The sequence below is a fragment of the Notothenia coriiceps genome, unplaced genomic scaffold (assembly GCF_000735185.1).
Source record: "Notothenia coriiceps isolate Sejong01 unplaced genomic scaffold, NC01 NC01_scaffold00010175, whole genome shotgun sequence".
Classification (NCBI taxonomy): Eukaryota; Metazoa; Chordata; class Actinopteri; order Perciformes; family Nototheniidae; genus Notothenia; species Notothenia coriiceps.
In genome coordinates, this window is record NW_011342876.1 from 22,504 (window position 1) to 45,629 (window position 23,126).

A 23,126-nucleotide genomic window follows, 5' to 3' on the forward strand; every position below is an offset into this window, starting at 1 on the left:
ACAGCTAACAGCTGTGTTGTTTTTCTGTGGCTCTCATTGAAGATTACGTCACGGCTCCGCCTACACTGCGTTACTATAGATACTACCCCAGTTGCTAAACTGTAATGGAAATGCACCATAAAGTGAGCCAGTCCTAACGAGGCCTAGCCATACCGAGCGAGGCCGTGTAGTGGAAATGCGCCATTAATGAGGACAGCTGTTTTAGCAGAAGCTGCTCTGTAGGCTTGTTGTGGCCCAACACCTCTCTGATACACTAATGTAGGTTTGTATCATTCATATAGAACATACTGTAAGATCTGGGTCAAGAATCTGGAACATTATTTGAATTAATTCATCATTATCAAGCTCCAATTGAGTTGATTGGTCTGTAACAAGGAAGGATTAGATGCTTCTCAACAGGCTGCAGCAGATTTAGATCATTAAAAGTCCTGGTGAGAGACATGATTGAAGAAGTGTTTAACTTGAGGTTTCAGAGATGCATGTAGCCCATAATGTGTGTTTGTGTGCATCATTCTGAGGCTAGCCTGGTCTGCATGTGCACAGCTGTGTTAGGGCAGCTCATACCTGTGATGTGCCGCTCTGTGGGGCTCCGCTGCTGTCAGGCTGAATGTGTTAGGAATTCAGAAAAACAGCTTGTGTGTGGGGTTTAGCATTTGTGTGTTGGCCTCCCTCACATCGCAAAATGTGTGTGATAGTGTTTCACATGTTTACATTATTTAGTATCTGTATTAATGTAAAGCGTCTAATATGCAACTTTATTACCCCTGTCAGTGAATCTGTATCTTTGAAACACAAATACTAAAAAATCAAGTGTGTGTGGTGTATTGGTGTGTGTTTGGTGTATTTGTGTGTGTGTGTGTGTGTGTGTTTGTGTGTTTGGTGTATTTGTGTGTGTGTGTGTGTGTTTGGTGTATTTGTGTGTGTGTGTGTGTGTTTGGTGTATTTGTGTGTGTGTGTGTGTGTGTGTGTTTGGTGTATTTGTGTGAATGCGTTTCCCCGTAATGGGATTCATGTTTCTTGTAAGCGGGTGTGTAACTTTCTCTTCCACAATGACTGTAGAGGAGGGGTGTGTCAGTGTGTGTGGGAGTCAGTTGGACTTTGGCTGGTCTTAAGGTCTTTAAAAATGTTTCCCTTAAAGAGCATCTTGCAGGTTTTTATTTTTTCTACATTTATGCTTAAACTTGCTTGAAAATTACAATTAAAAAAGTAAAAACCTGCAAGATGCTCTTTAAGGGAAACATTTTTAAAGACCTTAAGNAAGGATTTATGACCATATATTAGACAAAGTGCATCATGAGCATCCTGATAAATAACGTGCGATTACGTAACTACCACTACGGTTTTCTCACTACTAAAAACTGTTCATATTTACATGAATTGTGTGACCGTCTATGTTTCCTGTAGATATTGAATTGCTCTTTTTATTGCACTGTTAGTGAACAGTTTTATTATTATTGTAAGTCCTGTTTGAGTCCTCTTATCTTATCCCATTTGTCTTTTTGTCAGTCTGACATCAGACCCAATATTCTTTCCTTTTCGCTCTGCTTTGGTCTCCTCCACCTCCTGAGACAACATCTTTCTCTTTAGCCGCCAGACTTTCCGTTTCTTTACCAGCTGTCACGGTTTGTGAAACAAGCAGGACCCAAATGCAGATATAAACTGAAACTTCCTTTATTTCAAGGCTATGATATATATGTACAATGACAAACAGAACACTCACCGCAGAACTAGTCATGGAACAAGACGAACCGACCAAGACAGACAGACAACCCAGAACTTAAATACACACAAGACTCAATCACACAACAAGACACAGGTGAGGAGGGAGGAGAAAACACAGGGGCCCAGGTGAACATAATCAGACAATTAGACACACCAGGGAAACTAATGACGAGAGGAAAACACAGGGAAAAGGACCAGACAATAACCCAAAGGAAAACATGACATGGAAAACAGCAAAAACACCCAAACCTACAAAACTATAAACGTGACATAACATGAGAATCGTGACAGGCAGCACATCAGCAAACAACTTTATCAGACTTAGAGGAAACAAATGGAAAGATGTTTGAGGAGAGAGGGACAGCAAACAAAAGGAAGAGAAGGCAGCACAAGTGTTTCAGAGGAGAAACAGAGAGAAGCAGAAGGATGAGAGAGACTGTATAGAGGCATGATGCTCGTGTGGGAGAGGAGAGATGAGGGGGAAAAAGCTCTTCAGTCTGTCAGTCACGATGGATGTGAGGCTGATGAGATCATCCTGAAAGATGTAACCTCCATGCCTCTCACCACAGAGAGGCTGCTGGATGTGTCCCACACGCAGTCCAGTAAAGGCCGAGCGTCCAGCAGTTCCATTGATCTAACGCTCATAACACGAATCAGGAGAGCAGTGACCCATTTGGAGTCAGATGTTTGAAATGGACATCATACCCTCAGGCAAAGGACAGAGGTTACATTGTTAGCTCAGGCTGCTGAGTTTATTTGTATTCAGGATACCCCATGGTCAACAAGCTAGCCCTAACCCTCCTTCATGAGGCAGCCAAGAGTTAATTAATTCAAAATAAAGAGTCGAGTTCACCATCATCCCTTCAAATGATTTAAACTGTTAAACAATGTCTTGTAGTGGTTTTGTAGATAACACATATTTTCAACCCATTCACCTTCAAGCAGCCACATAAATACACTTATAGACACATATACATAATTCTAGCCCTGCCACGCCCCTTTGTTTGTTCAGGTTAGCCTCTTTGGGTTTTAAGGAGGAACCGTTTAACATGATTAGGCCTCTACTTGTGTGCAAAGGGGTCCTATCATGCTAATGTTCAGGTTCATATTTGTATGTGTTGCCTATTCTGTGCTGCAGCACCTCTTTTCACCCTCTGTCTGAAACCAGAGCCCAGCTGTCTCTGATTTGTTAGCTGGCCGGCTCTGTTGTGATTGGTCAACTGCTTCGAGATGTCCCGCTCCTTAGCCTATGACACACAATGTGTTGGAGTGCTAGCAACAGAAGCGACAGTTTTCACTAGTTTCTGTTTCAAGAAGGCCATTTACATGCACACACATCTGTATAACACACAGCAGGAAAGGGAAAAGCACAAAAAGCACAATAGGGCCTCTTCAAGTCATATTATTTTAATGCATAAGGAATACACTTTTTGCACTCAGGCGAAAACATTTTTGTCAAACTCTGATTGTACACTATTAACTTCGACGCACTTCTTCAGATGTTCAGTTGTCTTCATCTATAAATCAAACCTGTAATTTACGTCTTTGCAGCACTAAGGCTCAAGCACTCACACATACAATGAGCTAATGGCTCTGTAGATGATGATTCAAACCAGCTTTACAGGCCACTGATTAGAACATATGCTATGATTACTGTGTTCTGCTCAGGGACTGAAAGCCTCTTGAGCTCTTTTTCTGCCCACTTCAATGCTAGGGCGTCATTTGGCAGTGCATTTTCGTCTGTTGATGTGCACGGTGAGATTGGCTTTTTTTTAAAAATAGCACTCTTATCCTTCATATGAAGAAACTGGCTGAGATTCAATGGCTTTTTATTGTTCTGAGTGAAAAAATGCGGTTATTCACTTTGTTCCCTAACACTGCATACTGGAAACTTCAGTACAGGACATAATGAGGCTGGGGCTTATCTCATTTTAGTAAAACATACAATCAATAGACCTTCCATATACATAAAGTTGTACTGTACACAAACAGTCTTTTCAGTGTTGAGAGGAAACTGACTTTATTTGAGTACAGCATCATGTCACAATCCCACACTGTCAGATCTTTTATGCCAGCCTATAATACTCTAATACTCACATGACCTCATGTACATCAGAATAGCTATACGTTGTTTAATCAACTTCCTCCAAGTACTGCCCCTGAAATGACTCCCTTCTAACTTCCTGTAAAAAAAGTATGTCCCGTCCTTCTGCTAAAATACTTGAGCCAATATGATACTTCAGCAGTCTGATTTAGACATATTGAGTGGGTGTCTTGGACCACACATACAGAGGTATACAGTAAATATATATATCATTTGCAAGAGAATACGTTGGAGAAATGCCTGCAGAGGAGCTTGAAAAGTATCATTCTACAGGTAAAAAAAGATACACTTATAGTTGCTGAAAACATCCTGTTAAATGTAAATCTGTTACACTCATAAGTTGTTACCTGTGTTTTCTTGGCAAAAAAACGTCCACGTTATATTCCTCCACTGTGGTTTACTTTGGGAATAGTGACGAGTGAAATTCATTGAAGATTTTTACTTTCAAAAACATGAGGGGATACACATAAAAATAGAGCGAAGAAGAAAAAAGAAGCAAATAGTATCAGAAAGAATACAGCACATTTGCATTTGAATATCTTTCTTGAGTCAGATAGTCACTTTTCTGTAGTTTCCCACTCTTTCACAACCAGGGTTGGTGTTGATCAGAGGGTTCAAAGAGAATCTATTGTGATTTTTGGGGTTGTCTCTTTCCTGTAGTGTGTCATATAGATCTTGGTGCATGTAAATGGTCTGCAAAGGCTAACATCCCTGTGGGAGTTTCTCTTTCACACACTCCCCCTCCATTGGACTCCTTTGTTTACCTCTGTGACATCACTCCATAACACTTTGTCTCGTCTCTATTGGCGAGTGCTCCCACACATTGTATATGATACTAATGGGCGGGACATCTCTGAGCACTTGACCAACCACAACAGAGCCGGCCAGACAGCGAATCAGAGCAGGCTGGGCTCTGGTTTCAGACAGAGGGTGAAAAGAGGTGCCGCAGCACATCAGGCAGTGTGAGAAAAATAAAGAGCTTTTTGAACATTAAAGCATTTAAACATGTCACAGTAGACACAAAATACTAATATGAACCTGAAAATGAGCATAATAGGGCCCCTTTGAAGAAGAATTGTTAGTAATGCAGTTTTAAATTCCAGTCTCTCCAGCTGTTTCCCTCGGTCTCTGCGTCTAATTATCCCACCTTAATAACTGCGTGCTACTGCTCAGTGTAATCCAGTGCAGCAGTACTGACAGGTTAGAGGCCCCTCAGGCCAGCTGGCTGCTGTCCATCTCAGCGTCCCAATGGGACCTACTCTATCCCTCTCTCCCTCTCTCCCTTTCACCATTTCTCTTCTCTTCCTTCCTTTCTTTATTGCTCCTCTTCCTTGATCGTGTATTTCTCCGGTTTGTGGTCTTCGTCATGATAGCTGCTCTTGAGCTCACCACACAGCTCCATGTCTTTGAAACACACACTCTGCTTTTAAGATGCTTTATCTATAACAATTGGCTTATATTCTACCTTACAGCAACACTATAGATTTTCTTTTCAACATGTATTGGCAGTGCTCTCCCTTTGAGCCAATTTGTCGAAAGCTATTTAGTGCAGCAGAGTGATGCAGGGTGGGACTTCAACTTGGGGACACAGATTGAAATGGGTATGCTTCTACTCTGCAGAGGTCTTTTGAATCAAACACCCAAATAGGCTACCCATTACATTTAGTAAGTTAACCTGATCGTATGGCAAATAACAATGAGGTAATTAGCAGGTTCTTTTTTTTACTAATTTGTAATTGGACATAATCCTGCTATAAAATGCTTTATTTAAATTTAAGTTTTTTAAATTTGGTGTGTTTTATGTGTTTCTATTTTCCAGACACTGACCATTAAAGATGAAGGTACTCAGCGCTGCAGTGTTGAGCGCCCTGATCTGCACGGGTAAGCACAAACTAAATCATTCACTTGGGAGTGGGCTCAGATAAACGGCTGAAGCAGACTTCCTGCAAAGCTGACTCTGATTAACTGAATAATAAGCTCATACTGTATGAAAACCCCACCAAGGAATTTATTTTGTGATCTATTTATTATTATTTGGTGCACTTTCCTTTTCAATACTTTCTTATTTTTTCAGGAAGTGGTTTTTCTACTAAGAACAAAGAAAATCTGACTTATGTTAAGAGATTTTACAATAAAAGACAACAAAAGAAACAATATATTTTAAAACGAACACACTCTCTTGTCTTTTTGCAGCTGTGGCCTCTTTGAAAGGTAAAGTTGCATGCTTCTTTTTGTAGAGCCTGGAAACACATCAATGTTATATCGATATTGAGATCTCAGACTAGATATTGTCTTAGATTTGTGATATGACAATATGGCAAAAATGTTACCTCTTTCTGGTTTTAAAGTAAAGTTATGTACTTTTCTAAAAGGTTTCAGACTGTTCTAGCTCTTCTTTTATTTACCTTAATTATATCCATAATCAGGCTGAGGCTACTGATAGTTATTTATCAATCTCAGTGAGTAAATATTTTTGTAAAAGCACCACTTATCCACCCTGCAATACTGTTGCAGTATCTCTGGATGGACGTATTTGGTCAAAACATTTGTGATATTAGATTTTCTGCATATTGCCCATCCCAATCTATAATGCATGCTTACAAATAGGGCTGCTCGATTATGGCAAAAATCATAATCTCGATTATTTGGGTCAATAATTGATATCAAGATTATTATTATGTTTTTAACAGTTGATTCCTCTGAATCTTCCAGAGTTGAACACTTCTGTGACGTCACAGAAGTGGCGCTAGGGCTATTGGGCCAACTCCACCAATCAGGAGGAGACAGCCACGGACATTGCCGTTCGAAAGCGCTGGAGACGCTGTAGTACATATGCCAGGCCTGTAGATGGTGCTGTTCTCACAGAATCAGCCCATGCAAAGACAGTGTTAAATTGAGCGAAATGAGGAATGGCTACAATGCATGATCTGTTTGGTATTTTGAATAATAAAAAGTAAAAATATGCCTTATATAGGTATGGTCCAACACTATATTATTCAAATATAGCATGATAGGTCCACTTTAAGTATAATTCAACTGAAAAAACAATAAAAAACAAAAAAATAAAACAAAAAAAATCGTTTTATTTCGATTATGTTGTTTTCATAATCGTTACAAGCCAAAATCGTAATTGCGATTAAAATAAGATTAATTGAGCAGCCCTACTTAAAAATGCTTTTTGAGAATGAACAGATTATATGCATGAGGAAAGGGCCTAAATAAGAATCATATCTAATTAAACATTTCCACCAGTTAAAGAGGAACAACGGACAGCCTTCTTTGGGGAGGAGATTCACATCAACGTCCCGTCTGGGAACCTTGGTGAGGTCGTGTTCAAACCCAGGACCAACGGCTCCGCTGAGGTGGTTCTGCTGCAGGCGGGCAAGGTGGTGAATCCCAGGGCCCGCCTCAGCTCCCCGGGCCACCTGGTGCTGGAGGACATGCTGGAGGAGGACGAAGGGGTGTACGTCATCAAGAACACGAACAGCCCCAACACCGCCAAGCAACTCATCATCAACGTCAGGGGTGAGCTCTCTGTGCACTCCTATCCAGAGGCAGCGCTAGAGTGTGTTTACCAGCTTGAGGTTGGCTGTTTAAAGTCTTTTGGAATAGAAGTTCATCTTTTAAAAAATCACTTTTGATTGGTGAAAACAACTTTATTAGTCTTTGGTGTCTTATCTGTTATGTACAACATTATCTAGAAAGAAAGAAACATATAGAGAACTATGGAAGGATGGTGCCAAACAGTCACATATGCCAGATCGTGGCCCTAAGGCACATGCTAAACTAGCTTCAATCTTTATCAACAGCATTATTGGAATATATAGGACTACACAAATGTGTAGTTCTATATGTACATATATTTTATAGACCTAATGATCATATAATAATGTATTATATGATCATAAAAAGAGTAAGCTGTGTGCTATCTCACTGTAGCACTTTTTTGTTTTTCTTTAATGGTTAATAATTGGTTTATGGTCCATTCAAAAAATATAAAATACAAATACTGATACTAAATGAACACTAATAATTAACATTTCATTGTTTTTTAATAGGGAAATAACATTTAGCTTACATGTAATAACAATTTTAATTAAATTGCCATTTACAAATGATGGTTATTTTAAAGTGTTACTCAAATTGGCAAAGATTAGATTCTGTAAACCCCAGAAGATTGTTCAAATTAAGTAACCAAGCAACCATAAAAACGTTATACCTTTCGCACTCAGCTCAACAACATAGGCGATCTGCCTTTCACAAACGTTCCTGCTTTGACCTTTATTTCCTGTGGTCTTGTTGATCAGACTGCGCTTTGGAGCAGGTGGTGAAGTATGGAGAAACTTACCAAATCTATCTCAACCAAGTGGAAGGCCCCATCACTCTGGAGTTCAGGTACGGTCAGTGAAAGCATAATAAGAAAAACAAGAATGCATGAATGGAGTCATGCTTATTGCAGATTATTTATCCACATTTAGCAGCCAGCACTATATATACTGCATCGATTGTATAGTATTGTAACGTTGTTGATCTGTATAGTAACTGTCACATAAACTCCAATAGCTGCAACCATCACAAGAGTCTACAACAAACAGGCTATGAAGGGGGCGGGGCTTATGTGTAGGAGGCAGAACAGTCTATAACAAATGTCTCAAGATCTTGGCCTGTTTTCAAGTATAGACCACACTCTTCTTCTTGTACCAAATTAGCATGACAAAAACTCTTCTTTTCTGATGAAGGCTGAAATGTGGCAAAAGGTTAAAAACAACTTTGGTGGGCAAATGTTGGGGACATTTTGATCTGTGTATGGCTAATAAACAGGAGAGATATCCTGCTGCTTTGTTGAATGTTTACCACTGGCCAATCAGCAATTAGCATTAAAACACCTGCTGTGACATCACTGATTGGGCCGAAACAGGATTTACCCTGATTTCTCATGTGGTGGTTTAACACTCATTCACTTCCTTTCTCTCCGAACCTCAGGCCCGCTCTGACTCCGCCCAATCAGACGGAGATACATCACACTACAGAGCCCCCCCCCCTGGTGCTGTACAACCAGACGGAGGTGCTGGCCGAGGAATACGTGGGGCGCCTCAGTGTGTCGGAGAAAAAGGTGACACTGCACTCGGTCAAGGCTACGGACGAGGGGAGCTTCACAGTGTTGGACCGTGAGGGCAAAGTGAGAAGGAGAAACTGTCTGAATGTGAGAGGTGAGGAGAGATTTATGCTCTGCTGCATCCTCTCAGTTTTAATTATCGGATATATTAATCACATCTGCATGTTTTTATAGTTGTTGCAATAGGGAAATGAAATATTATAACTGAGATACATTTGCTTATTTTGCTATCTTGATTGCTTTGGTGTTAGTTGAAACATGTAGGAGATATAAACCGTAGATATATCTAACTTCTCTCCAATTTAAATGAACATAATGATTATTTGCTTGTAGTGCTATAAAGGCCAACAAAATGTCTCTTTTTCAGAAATCATGACCTAAATGTAGTTTGGTTCCTACAGTAAACTGTTCATGAGGCTCCATACATTTTCTGTGGAGGATGAAGTTCTGGAAAGAGATATTGCTGAAGTGCTTTATGGCGCTTTGAGCAACCAAAACAAACATTTGAATCTTTGATTTTAGGTCACACTGTCCCTTTTTAACAAGGCTATCCACAGCCATACTTATTGTTCTTTGAGGATATTCTGTTGTACATGTGGTTTGAGCTAAAGTTCAGTCTGGTACATATGGTCGAAATTATACATATAGAATGAATTAAACATTTCCGGAAGCTATTAAAATGTGTATCATTGACTTTCCACATTATCAGACCAGCAGGGGGCAGTTCAATAAAATCAGTTTACTTTTAAATGTTTATGCTATCAGCGCTAACGGTGAATAGCTAGCATCTTTAGCTATTAACTTTTCACTCGAACATGATGAACTGGCTTCCATCAACAGAAACGTCTACAAATTAGTCCACATTAGCATCTGCAAATTGCTAAGTCAGCTATTATAAACGTTATATTTCTTCACACAGAGCACCGGGACTTTCTCCACCTCACCCACGGAGAAAACCGGAAGATAAAACTCTACCTGCACCACTCCAACGCTAACATTGTCTACAGGTCCAGATCCGACCATCAGGACCGGCCCATCCTGGAGGAGGGGGTCATGGTGACGCCGCTGGGCCCTGAGCTGGAGGGCAGGCTGAGTGTGGAGGGGTCGGAGCTCATCCTGAAGAAGGCCACCTTCACAGACACGGGGGTCTTCATTGTGACAGATCTGACGGGCTTTACTGTGGCTCATGTCCACATAGATGTTGAAGGTAAGACGGAGAAAACACTGTTGACAGATCTGCTGTTTAAGTGTCCGTGACAGACCTCACCTACCGATCCTATCTCTATGACATGTACCATTGCTAATAAATTTATAGGCATTAGTTTGGTTTGATGGAAAGTAAGTATTTCTCAGAAATCTCTTACCAGACATCCGAAACCAGAGTTGATGCATACTGAACTTTTGAACTAATCTCATTTTTGACTCCTCAGCTTGAGTAAGCGTAGGTTTCTTCACCAATTCTAGGGAAGAAGGCCTTGTGATTTTGAGTAGGACGGTTACAACCTGAAAAGATTACCTCAAAAGAACAATTAAACATTTAAGAATTTAGTTTTCATATTTTCAATTGAGTTAAAAGAAGTTTAAGCTTTCGACTCTGTACCTGACTTAAACTTTTTGTATTTGTATTTTATTTTTTGGATCTTGTAATCCTCTATTTTTGTGAACAACCAATACAACCGGTTTGTACTTTTTACATCTTGACCCAATTTGTGGTCTCTGGTAGTCTCTGAAGGTTTCTGCTTGGTAAGGTAAGAACTGAACACCCTTCCTTGGAAAAGGCTGACAGAAGTTGATCATTTAAATTCCAAATGTTGGAATTCAAATGTGGAAAGTAGAAACCATGCGAAAGATAAGCTATAGTTTCATATTGGTAACTGTGGTTGATTTGGTTTTGATTGATGCTGAAATATGATGTGTGCTTTGCTGGCATTGTAAGATCACAGCTGTGATATTTGACTTTGGCTTATGCTCAGTTTGTTAGATTATTGAAATTGACATCATTAAGATTCAAAAAGGGGGGTTAAGGAATGAGGGTCCTGAAGCTGCTCTAAACCGGGGAGTGTCCCAACCGACACAGGGTTTCTCCTCCAGGGGCAGTTTGATACTGCTCTGGGGTTCTACCAGCCCACCAACACTTACACTACACGTTCCGTTGATATCCTGGCCGTCGGACATGCAACGTGTTAGTGCCTGAAAAAAGTGATACAACAGCAAACAATAGTGTTTGAGGCCACGCTGTGAGTTGCCTCCCTAAGCAGGTGGTCTTGCGTGTAGATTTTAGCGGGAACGTTGTAAACCTAGGTCGGAGGAATAAGGACAGCCGTTTTCCGATGCCTTTTCAGCATCGGAGCTCGGTATCAGAAATGACTTAGTTATATAGGGTTATATCGAAGTTAGATATTTTTCTACACTATTTGTATGAACTAACATGCTCTATGTTCAATGTGTTCTCTGCCTTAACCTAGCCTAGCAACCATCCAACATCTGCTAGGCTACGCAATACGCATACAACTAACCTGCATCGGTTTATATACTGAAGAAAGATGAACTGATATCTTATATAACATTTTTAAAAAGCTTCTAATAGATTGTGTTGATTGAAAGACTTTCATACAGTAGGAATAGTGTAGTGGCAGTCAAAGTAATGCATCTTGAATAAGTATACAAGCAGGCTGGCACATCCTGCATAGCTGTGAACTCGGAGCTATTTTGAAACCATTGAGATCACAAGTGTCAGTGAACACAGATCATCTCTTAAAACGATACTCCATCGATTGAGCTTTGCACTCATAACACTGTTGGACCATTGACAGGATCGAAATCAAAGTAACAGAAGAAATCCACACCCCCAGTCCATTGCTTTATTCGATTGCCTCTTTTATATAGAGTGCCATTTGATACTTTACAGCTAAACTCAGTATTAGGCTAGTCATAAATGTAAATAATGAAGCTGTCATAATAGCAAAACAACAAGAAACAGATGACAGATGAGTAGCTTTACTACACAGTTTGAAGCAGCATTTATGCATGAGGTCACAGTAGGCTGATTATTTTTCTCTGTGTTTGTGGTTTCTCCCCCCCAGCCAATAAGCTGCCTCCTCTGACTGTAGCCATCCTGGCCCTGATGGGTGTGATCGCCTTCATGCTGCTGCTCTGCCTGCTGTCCTGTGTCTACAGAGTGCACATGAGGAATGAGAAGGACAAGAGGGTGATTCTGCTCGCTCAGCAGGCCGGACATAACGAAGGAGAGGCTTTCAGACAGGTAACATCCACCTATTGTATTACCGTCTTCATGTCTTATGGATGGAGGAGTGTTGTAGAGTCACTGAGATATAAATAAGAAAAGGCCCTGGTGGAACAGTGGATCTTTAGGCTAAATGAACATGTGGCACGTGGTGAAAGTAAGGTCTGTTTGTCTGCTGCAAAAGGATTGAAAGGTAGAACAGGATGTTCCTGTTGTTGGAGATAGGTTGGCCAGCTGGTACAATCCTCCCCTACTAAGATCATATGGTACAGTCCAATTAAAGACAACCACAATGCAGCGGGAAACTCACAAGAAATATAGGTTGCAATCAAATTGTCTTTTTAGCTTAGGAAGATTCCTAACAGGGATAAACCAGAAGGGATCTAAGCTGCAGCTAGGATCAAAGTTGGTTGAATCCCCTAATTGCAAAGTGGTTGAGTGGGTTGATTGCTTATTATATTTAGTTAAGGCAAACTGGATCACAATTGATTACAGCAGCAACAATTATATTGACCCAGCATGTGTCTGTAAGAAACATCTGTCCTTGTTGTTTAATGTACAAATTATGGAAAATGTCAAGGTGTGGACTCAAGTTCTGTTTGTTATAAATATATGAACTTAAAAGATATATATATCTTTGGTCTAGTTAATTGGAAACAGATTTTCCTTAGCATTGTAGCTCTTTTCCACAGAGGAGAGATCGAGAAAATTGATCAGGAAACGTCATTTCTTGACTATTCAACCGCAGCTTTAGTATTTCTCGTTCAGCTCCCTGTGTCTCTTTTTTCTTCTTTTACTCTTACAGTAAAACATATACGTTCAAGGAACAGAAGGGATTAATGTATGTGGTGTTAAAGTAAACGACTACAGCTCTGCCAGTTATTGCTTACTAATTTACTATGAGATGGAGACTTAAGCCTGAAACATACTGCATTCAAATGTGGAACCTTTGAGCTGTGGCAATCCACTTTCACACATTTTGACACAGCTCACATTTTCATTTTTAATGAAGAACAGGTCCAAGTTACAGTCTCTAGTGTCAGTTGTAGTGACAAGATGTTGGCACAAATATTATATTGTATCAACATTTGTAAATGGTTCCTTTGCACAGGGAATTCCTGGGTAGTAGTTTTGTCATGTAAATGACTGAATGTTCCTACAATAACAAGCACCCCGTGTCACATAATAAAATCCCTTTTGAACTACTTTATTACTCATTTTAATTTTGAACTATTAATCAGTTTTTAGATTGGGTTTATTTTTAAATGGTTGAATCGCTACAGAAAGGCTTTTGAGAGTCAGTTGTTTTAATTTGAATGTATGTTTCACAAATCTTCAATTAGGAATTACATTTGACTACTATCAATGCTTGAGCATAAGTACACAACAAACAACTAAAATGCACTTCTTGTTTTCTATTGTTTTCTATATATTTGTATTTGAAAATCTTTGCTCTGCCTGTTATCACCTGCTCAATACTGGCTGGACTGACCGATGGGATGATGAAGAGGAGTTAACAGTTAACCTTTCTGACACTACGGCCCTCCTTTTAGCGTCCACAGTTGGGGTTTGTTAACCAACTGAATCTATAGATCAATTAAAAGCCCATTACACACTGATGACTCGGCTGTAAAACATCAGATTCAGATATTGATTGTTCCACAGAGGGACGCAATATAATGTTTAGTTCAATACAGGCTCCATTGTTAACAGCGATACGTCCAGATTTATTACATGAGTGTTTAAAAAAAACTCCCTGTATACCTCAAGTGTTGCTTTTCAAACTCTGCCTGTCTTATCTTATCACCAATGATCATTTTCATATAATTACAAATCGATGGGACTGATTTATCAAAGGTTATTTTAGATGTCTTATAATCAGAGTACTGTTTTCCAAAATGAATGATACATTTCATTATTTGATCTTTAAAAAACCTGACAGATATCCCCTCTCTCTCCAGCATCCACAGTTAATATTCTGAGAGACCGATAGTAATTGTGGTTCAATTAAAACTCACTGGAGTCAGAATAAAGGCTTTCTTGGATCAATTGACTGTCTTTGATATCAAATTAAGTGATCATGACTTCATAGATAATCCGGAAATTGAATGATAATAAAAAGAATAATAGAAATGGTCTGAGTGCGGTTTTAAAAGTTCTGGTAATAATATAATAATTGATCCAAACCACGGAGCTAGAGTGGAAACTGGTCTGAGATAAACATCATGTACCGTTGCAACACACAGTAGCTAACTTTAAGTGGAAGATAATTAATTTTTAATTGCCTCTCTGTGATGGAAATGGTGATGTCAGGTCATATAATACTCTAAAACATGTGATTCCAACTTAGAGAAATGTAGATGTGGTTTGAAGAAATCAGGACTGAGACTTTTGACTTGAACAACAGAGGCCAGAATTTGAGAGAAATTGAACAAATAAAACAACGGGCAGGTGCACCAGTTATTTACAGCCTTTGAAAAAGTGAGTATTTGTGTGTGATGACACATTAATGTTACTTATGTTTCTCTGTTCTCTTTTCCCCCCCGTATAATTGTATGCATGTTGCAGTGGATTTGTATTGTTTCCATAGATTCAGATTTCGCCTATATACCTATAGAGATATGCAGGCAGGTATTGGCTGACAGTCTTGTGAGGCTGTTAAGATGCAATATTCCTTATTCTGTCTTTTTAAGGTTGCTTCACATTTTTAAATGTAACTTTAATTCAACTATTTACATCATTCAGGGTCATGTGTTTGTATTTATGTACGTTTGTTTTTGTTTTAAATAATATAATGTGATAAGTTTCTGATGTGCCTCTTGGTTCAGCTTGAGTCAATTGAAAATAAAGCTGTGCAGACTTCCTGCTCCCAGCTGGATGCCTGTGGTCCGTGGCCCAGCTAACGCTGTTGCCTGTGCGTTACGTTTCTCCCTCTTACTTTAAGGAGCCTCAAACGGAGCCTCTTCTTGGTGAGACAATTGTGTTCTCGCCTCCTTTTTTACTGCCTTTCCTTTGGTGTCTAGAGAAATTGTACTCTCCTTTTTTTTGACAAAATAGTTCCTTGATCAACTTTTGACAGTTTAAGAAATGTTTGTTCAGTATTAGGTAAATCGTGTGGTTTTAAGATGATACAAATCCATCAAAGAAATGGCCCACCAACACACTAAATAAACCCTGAACACCGAGGAGAATCTGATATCCATCTAAATGAATAGGCGGAAGTTGATCGAAGACCTACTTTGAGAAAAAGTCAATGAATTACCTTAAGTGGGGAACCACAATCTGGGACAATCCGTGTCTGGGATCTTTAAAGAGTTTTCGACATTCAAATGACTGAGCTTTGTCCAAGTATACCTTACCTACAAATATAAGTACATAAGGACTAGGAACTAACAGCTGCCAGGAGCCTGTGAAATCATTAAAAAGTGATGTTACACAGTGTTGTTGTTTTTGTTGTAGTTGATGCAAAAACACGAGTATGGTCAACAGCATGGGAGGCAAATTATCAGTGCCTAATGTCTGTTAGTTTGACAAGCTCAGTCATGAGTGTGAATTACCTGCAGGGATTTTAGATACGGCTCTGAACCAGGTCGGGGTGCAAACTGCAAAAATGTCCATTTTAACAAGTAATTCAATCTAATATTTAACTATCAAAATCTTACGTTTCTTAAAAAGAGTGACACTCTGCCTTGCTCAAAGACAGTTTATGAAACAAGCAAGTGGAAAGTAGAGTTGTTCACTTGCTTTAAGAAAATAAGGTTTTAAACCTAAGTATAGGTCCTGAGTGACTAATTAAGATGTCTAAGCTCTCCTCTACATTGGTGTGTGTAACTGCAGCTGAGCAATGATTTGAGATGACATCACACTGATATCATGTGTGCCCGCCACGCCTCTGCTTTGCCTCTCGCTGTCCTTCCTTTGTTTCTCTCTCTCTGTCTTTTTATTTCCGCTGGTTTACGGCTCAGATGCAGACCTGCAGTTACTCATAAACAATCTAGTTATGATAAGTGCCAACATGCAGCTTCACATACAGTGTGTGGTGATACAGCTACCACACACACACACATGCACATTATGTATCTTGAGTGTTGTTTTATTGTATGGGTTGATTAACAAGGTGAATATGCTGTGTACTGTATGTGTGGGTAACCGTGCTGGTTTTGCGTGCTGTGTATGTGTTAGGGCAGTAGCAGGGACGTGCACAGACATTTTGGGGGGCGGGTGACCAAGTGAGAAAAAGGGCACTTAATAATAATTTATAAAAAAATGTTTTAAAACTTAAATATAGTTGCACATCTCTGACTTACTGACCAATTTATTTTAATACCCTCACACTCACGCAATTGTTTAATACTCAACAGAATTCTACTAAATAATCAGCTAACACAGAGACAATGGTCTTCTTTAATATCCACTATGCAGACAACAAACTAGTCAAATTAATAGTTATTAAATGAGCAGCCAACAATCAAGATGATGAAGTTACTGTTTAAGGACATCACAGGCTAAAAGATCGTTTTTTCATTTACATTTGGTTATTTTGGTCTATTTTACTTCCATGTTTTCTTTCACTCTAATGGAAAGAAAACTTCCAAAAAACACACACACATGGTGTTCGTTTTACTGCACGTCTAAATTCATCTATAGATTTAAAGCTAATCTGCATTTAAACATAACATTTCAGGGGAAAATACTGACTTGACGTAAGTTACTATCTTGGGAAGTTGTGAGGTGATGTGTTTTTTTGTTTGTTTTTTGTTTTATCCTTTTCACCTGCAATGCCTATATTTGTTTTTGTCTTCTGGCTAATTAGCTGTAAACTCGAGGCACTGGCAGCTTAGTCATTTGTTTATCACCACTCACTTTCAAACAAGCCAAGAAAAGCTGGCATAACATGGGACAGTAAAGTGGGAGGTGCTGCTACCTGTCTGTCTGAAGTGACTGCCGATGTCCGCATCGCTGTGCGCGAGACGTGGAGGGAGGGAGGGTAGAGAGAGCATCGGAACTTCACAGTCTAATCTCCCGACCTGATCTTTTTATTTTGTATTCAATCAATATATTTTTGGAAAGGGAAACTGTGCGCAAACAGCAGTAGATATATATTCATTTATTTAAAACAAAAAAAGGGCACTTTCTCTGGAGGAAGAAAAAGGGCAGGGGCTCAAGCCCACTTTGATGTCTGTGTGCACGTGCCTGGGCAGTAGTGATTAGTTATTGAACCTTCATGATATACATTGGAGTTGTTCTACTTGTTACTGTGTGACCACATGCCCAGTAAGTGTGTTGGCGTGAGGTCTGTGTCCATCTGTGTTTGTCTAGTTTCTGTGAATTAGATGTTATTTGTTCATATTCTAGTTTTCAAGACATAATTAACGTGACATTGAGAAAACTCCCCTGTGACGTGTTGTTTTTACATTTATTCCCAAGTGTAATTACTGACCAAAAACCATCACTTACATTTGTCACTATTCTTCACATTCTTAGTTTCTTATTTGATATTAGTAAAGTCTTATTTGTAAAAATATAAAAAAATCCAAACAATTGCCCCTTCAAAATGGATTCGGGATTTATTCCAAAGAAGAATAGAGGTGCAACAGGAAAAGTCAGGCGATCACTAAAAGTATTAGAATTGTTCCTCTTGGAACCATAAATGTCTGTATAAAATGTCATCCTTGCTGCATGTTTAGCTATAACGTTGTAATAAGCAAACGTTTTTAGCTATTAGCTTTACACCACTCCCTATTAGCTGCCTTTTACTCCCTCATTTAGACACATAAGATTATTTGGACCTTTTCCAAGTCATTGCCTCACTCTACCAATGGTGAGTATTTGAATCAAATCAAATTTTCTACAACATGCCAAGATTGTTACTATTGTATTTGAAAATCTTTCCTCTGCCTGTTATCACCTAAATTAAAACAATAATTACCTACAACAAGATTCTATTTCATTGTTAGTGCGACCAATAACAGTTGACTGTAAATAGGATACTTAAAATACTTATTTCAGTAACTAGTAAAAGCACTGGAAGAGCAGTCAATATAATCGGTAAGTAAATAGAATAATACATGTAAAATCAGCAGGTCACACTCCCCTTTATCTCTCTCACTCACTGTGTTGATTTTGTTTTGGGTGTGTTTGTGGGTCCAGTGTGTATGTGAACTTGTGTTTGTGTGTTGACAGTAGGAGGTTGAGATGACGGCAGTTGCCCTTGATCTCTGACATGTTATGGATTTCCTCATAGATCTGAGAACACAGAACACGCGTGAGAGGATGTAAGCGGCCTCTCTGGACAATACCCAAGAGAGTCGGATATTAAACTAAAATCAATCATACCTCATGCACCTGAATCCCTTTCCCTTCCCCTCTCTCATTGTCAGTTTAAAAAATACAGCTGTAATAATAGTGAAAGTAAACATAGGATAATTATGATATCTCTGTACAAGTCTCTATTGGACTCATTTCTTTACTTCCATCACTATGTCACACTTGCACTTCTAGTAGCAAAAGCTCCAACACATTGTAAGTGATAAGGGGATAAGGGGCAGGACTTCTCCAAGCGGTTGACCAATCACCACAGAGCTGGCCAGCTAACCAATCAGAGCAGACTGGGCTCTGGTTTCAGACAGAGGGTGAAAGGGTGAAAAGAGGTGCTGCAGCACAGGCAGTATGGGAAAAATAAAGAGCTTTTTGAACATCAAAGCATGGAGACATGTCACAGTAGAGGCACACAATACAAATATGAACCTGAAAATGAGCATTAAGGGGCGCTTTAAATACCATGCTTCACAGCTTAATCTATTTCCCTCATTCTCTTAACTGCCTCTATTAGCTTTCATCTATCCTAGGACTTCTTTTTCAACAAATCCATCTCTTTCTTTCCTCTCCTCCTTTTCCTCTCCGACTCTTAAATCCAAAAGCATCTATCCATTTATCTATCCCCTAGTGGTGTCTCGGTGCTGTTCAGTGAGGCCGACATTTGAGCGATTGCAGCCCCTTTGGCTCTGTTTCCTCTCAACCTCCCGACGCCACGTCAAGACAAATAATTCAGCTTGTCTCTCAGTCATGTCACACAAACTTCCTCTTCAATATCCTATATGGGGCTTTGTGTCCAGTGACGTGTGTTTGAGTCCTCTCTAGCAGTGTCTTTGTGTTTTATGATGACTAGTTTGCTGCTGGGGCAGAACGTTGTTTTGGCTGCATTTTGACATATGTATCTATGTCTGTGTGTGTTTGTGTGTGTGGGTCTGCAGGTGGTCCATGATGCTTACACCAGGTTCAATGAGGAATCTCTGATGCAGTCCGTGTGTGAGAACCCGTCGGAGAGCACAGAGGTCCCCATAAAGGTCGGTGGTAGAACAACGAAAGCAAAGAGGTTGACCTCAAACAGAATTATGTTGTAATTCATTATCAACATGCCGCTTATATATGTCTTAAGTTATTTATTACTTTTTATTAAAACGCCAGCCATGAGTTTTAGACAAAAGCAGGTTTTATTTTGTAAAAATGAAACCATCATAAGATTGTTTGGTGACAAAGTGGAAATCAGGCTCATAGGTCAGCAAAACAAGCAGAATATTTAGGTTGCAAAACTATTTTAATAACATACAGAGTCCAAGAATCATTCCAACAATAATAAAAGTCTTCATCTGGAGTCTAACACGCCTTGTTGGAAAGTTTTCCTACAAGGCTGTATATCAATAAAACAACAGATCTGAAAAACAGAGGTCATTAACCATCCTCTGTTTAAGATTGCTTGGCTGGAACTACCTGCTATATAGAGTCACATCAATGCCAAGTGGAATTCAAATGCAATGAACCTTTAAACTGAGTAGGGAAACAGATTAGATTAAAGTTTATGGAATGGACCTTATGTGAAAGCGAGAGAAAAGAGTAAAGTGGTTATGGCTCAGGGAGCTGTTTGAAAAGAGCTTCTGCAGCAATCCGACTCAAAGGATCAGAATTCAACTGAAGTAGCTTTCTTAGGTTTGCTGATTAAACATAAAACATCCATAATTGGGCAACAACCTTTTACATGTGTGTAGGTTTTAAATGACTATCCATAGTGTCTGAATACCAATCTGCAAGTTTAATGAAGGAGTGAGGTGTGTGCTCTCATCCATAAGCTGCATTTAACACTCAGTGATTATTTTGGTGTCAACACACTTACAGTAAGTGGACTCCTGCAGATTCCCATTGTACATACTGCCATCACAGTTTAATGTGCAGATTCAGACTGTGTAGCCCAGTTGTAGACCTGACCCTTGCAACACACAGAGGAAATTAATATAAAATAAAACAACAAAGGCAACATAAAAACAAAGTAGCACTGATGAAGATTTACAGTTAGATATATTCACGCAGAGAATACATCCGATGTCAATGTAGTATTAGGTGGTATAGGAATCCGGGTAGCGAAGGTAATGGGACGGTAATGTTCAGGAGGCCTGGCAGCGAGCTGGTGCCATGAACAATTCATAGCTGCTGTGCATGTTGTCATGTAAGGAGGAACATAAGTAGGGTTGGTAGCTGGGAGTGGAAGGTAAATCTATAAATATGGACCCAGAAACATGTGCATAAATTATTCACGTTGCGTTTCCTGACCTACATTTTTACCACCTCTGCTTCTTCACTTCCTCCATCTCTTCCCCTCTGGTGGGGGAATCCTTTTTGTCCTGGTTTCTCTCTCTTTCTGCCCCCTGTTGTTTTATTATTCTCTCCTCTTTTCTCTTCTCTATTCTTCTTTGTGTTTTCCTTGCCCATGGTAATTTCACATTCCCTGTGTCTTTCATGACCCTCACCCTCCCTTCCTCTAACCACTCCTCTCCTGTGTCTCCTCCTCCCTTACTCTCTTCAGGGTCTGGAGGTGTCCAAACCGGGCCGCTACCACACTCTCTCCTCTGACAACCTTTTGGAGATGAGCGACTCCGGGGTGGAGTTCACCTCCTCTGGCCTGCCACTGGACAGCGACACGGATGGCGGCATGACCTACGCCTCCAACAAGCCCCTCCTGAATGCCGTCTCCCCCACAGCCATGACGGAAGAAGTTCCCCCCGAGAGCCCGGAGGCCACCCTGGCCCCCGACGGGGACCTCAGCGCCAGCCGGACCCCTGACTCGGCCATGAGTGCGAGCCCAGCTTCCAATCCACGCTCGCTCGCTGCTGCCACCCCCAACGGCAGCCTGCACGGAGCCGCGTCGCCGGGAGCAACCTCCGGGGGCACCGTGGGGTCAGATCCAGCCCAGAAGGAGGGAGGGGCTGAGAGCGAAGAGGTGGGGCAGAAGGAGGAGTCGGCCCAGAGCACCTGAGAGGCACTACGGTGTGTTTTGTAGTTCATGATCCTCATACAGTAATGACAGCCACAACAATCTGGCTCCGTCCATTATATCCAAACACCACGAGTCCTTCATCACTGCATTTCAATTGACGACACAGACAAAATATTCTTGCTTGGATCCAGATGTCATATTAGACCAAAAGAAAATGCACTGAGCAATGAAAAGTTAGATGCAAAAGAGTAAACCCACACTCTCTAAGAAGAACAATGTGTGCATATGGAAAATGCATGCATTTAAATTAAACATTAAAATAGATATCATAGTTAGGAAAATGCTGACGTTAGCGTAGACTGACTGCATGCGAGCTTCAACGGGCAATAAAAGGAAGCTATTTGAAAAAGGGGTTAAAACCCTCTCAGCAATGTTGGGAAACACCTTAAAGGGATCAAATGATTTCACCCCCTGTCAAAAAGGTGACAGTTGGAGTCAGCACGCTCCGAGGAATAAGAAATGATTCACTAAGACCAAGGAGACTGACAACAGCAGCAAAAAGCCTCTCCTGTATTGAGGAGAATCTCAGTGTGTTGCCTGACAACACTTGTATCTGCTCTCACGGCATCAGACAAACAGCAATGATTGCATTCCATCCATCCACAGACTCTATAGTGCCAATTTCAGAAAGCGCCTCTGCCTCTCAGACACAAGTGCTTGTCTCAGCACTCATTCACAGATATCCACTAGAAAAAACCTCCTCAACTTATTTTTCTCCTGAAAAGCCTGCACAGAAACAAGCTCTGTAAATTGAATAGCACCACTCCTATGTGAGTGACGGTGATTGCTTTTTTCTTCCTCTCATATACAGTTGCAAGAAAAAGTATGTGAACCCTTTGGAACTACCTGGATTTCTGCATAAATTGGTCATAAAATGTGTTCTGATCTTCATCTAAGTCACAACAATAGACAAACACAGTCTGCTTAAGCAGATTATGTTTTTATTGAACACACCATGATGTGTAAACATTCACAGTGCAGGGTGGAAAAAGTATGTGAACCCTTGGATTTAATAACTGGTTGACCTCATGGCAGCAATAACCTCAACCAAACGTTTCCTATAGTTGCATATCAGACCTGCACAACGGTCAGGAGGAATTTTGGACCATTCCTCTTTACAAAACTGTTTCAGTTCAGCAATATTCTTGGGATGTCTGGTGTGAATCGCTCTCTTGAGGTCATGCCACAGCATCTCAATTGGGTTGAGGTCAGGACTCTGACTGGGCCACTCCAGAAGGCCTATTTTCTTCTGTTGAAGCCATTCTGTTGTTGATTTACTTCTGTGCTTTGGGTCGTTGTCCTGTTGCATCACCCATCTTCTGTTGAGCTTCAATTGGTGGACAGATGGCCTTAAGTTCTCCAGCAAAATGTCTTGATAAACTTGAGAATTCATTTTTCCGTCGATGATGGCAATCTGTCCAGGCCCTGAGGCAGCAAAGCAGCCCCAAACCATGATGCTCCCTCCACCATACTTCACAGTTGGGATGAGGTTTTGATGTTGCTGTGCTGTGCCTTTTTTTCTCCACACATAGCGTTGTGTGTTCCTTCCAAACAACTCAACTTTGGTTTCATCTGTCCACAGAATATTTTGCCAGTAGTGCTGTGGAACATC

At 40.2% G+C, this 23,126-nt stretch overlaps 1 protein-coding gene across 1 annotated transcript; it reads left to right on the forward strand.

Annotated features, from left to right (window-relative positions):
- Positions 1-5,643: 5,643 nt before the first annotated feature.
- Positions 5,644-22,375, forward strand: LOC104945916 (uncharacterized). The gene is made up of 9 exons (XM_010771646.1): positions 5,644-5,707; positions 6,020-6,037; positions 7,079-7,351; positions 8,134-8,221; positions 8,810-9,036; positions 9,862-10,149; positions 12,026-12,204; positions 19,440-19,532; positions 21,044-22,375. Exons 1-9 carry the CDS (start codon positions 5,662-5,664, stop codon positions 21,491-21,493), a joined length of 1,662 nt encoding a protein of 553 aa, XP_010769948.1. The 5' UTR covers positions 5,644-5,661; the 3' UTR covers positions 21,494-22,375.
- Positions 22,376-23,126: the final 751 nt, after the last annotated feature.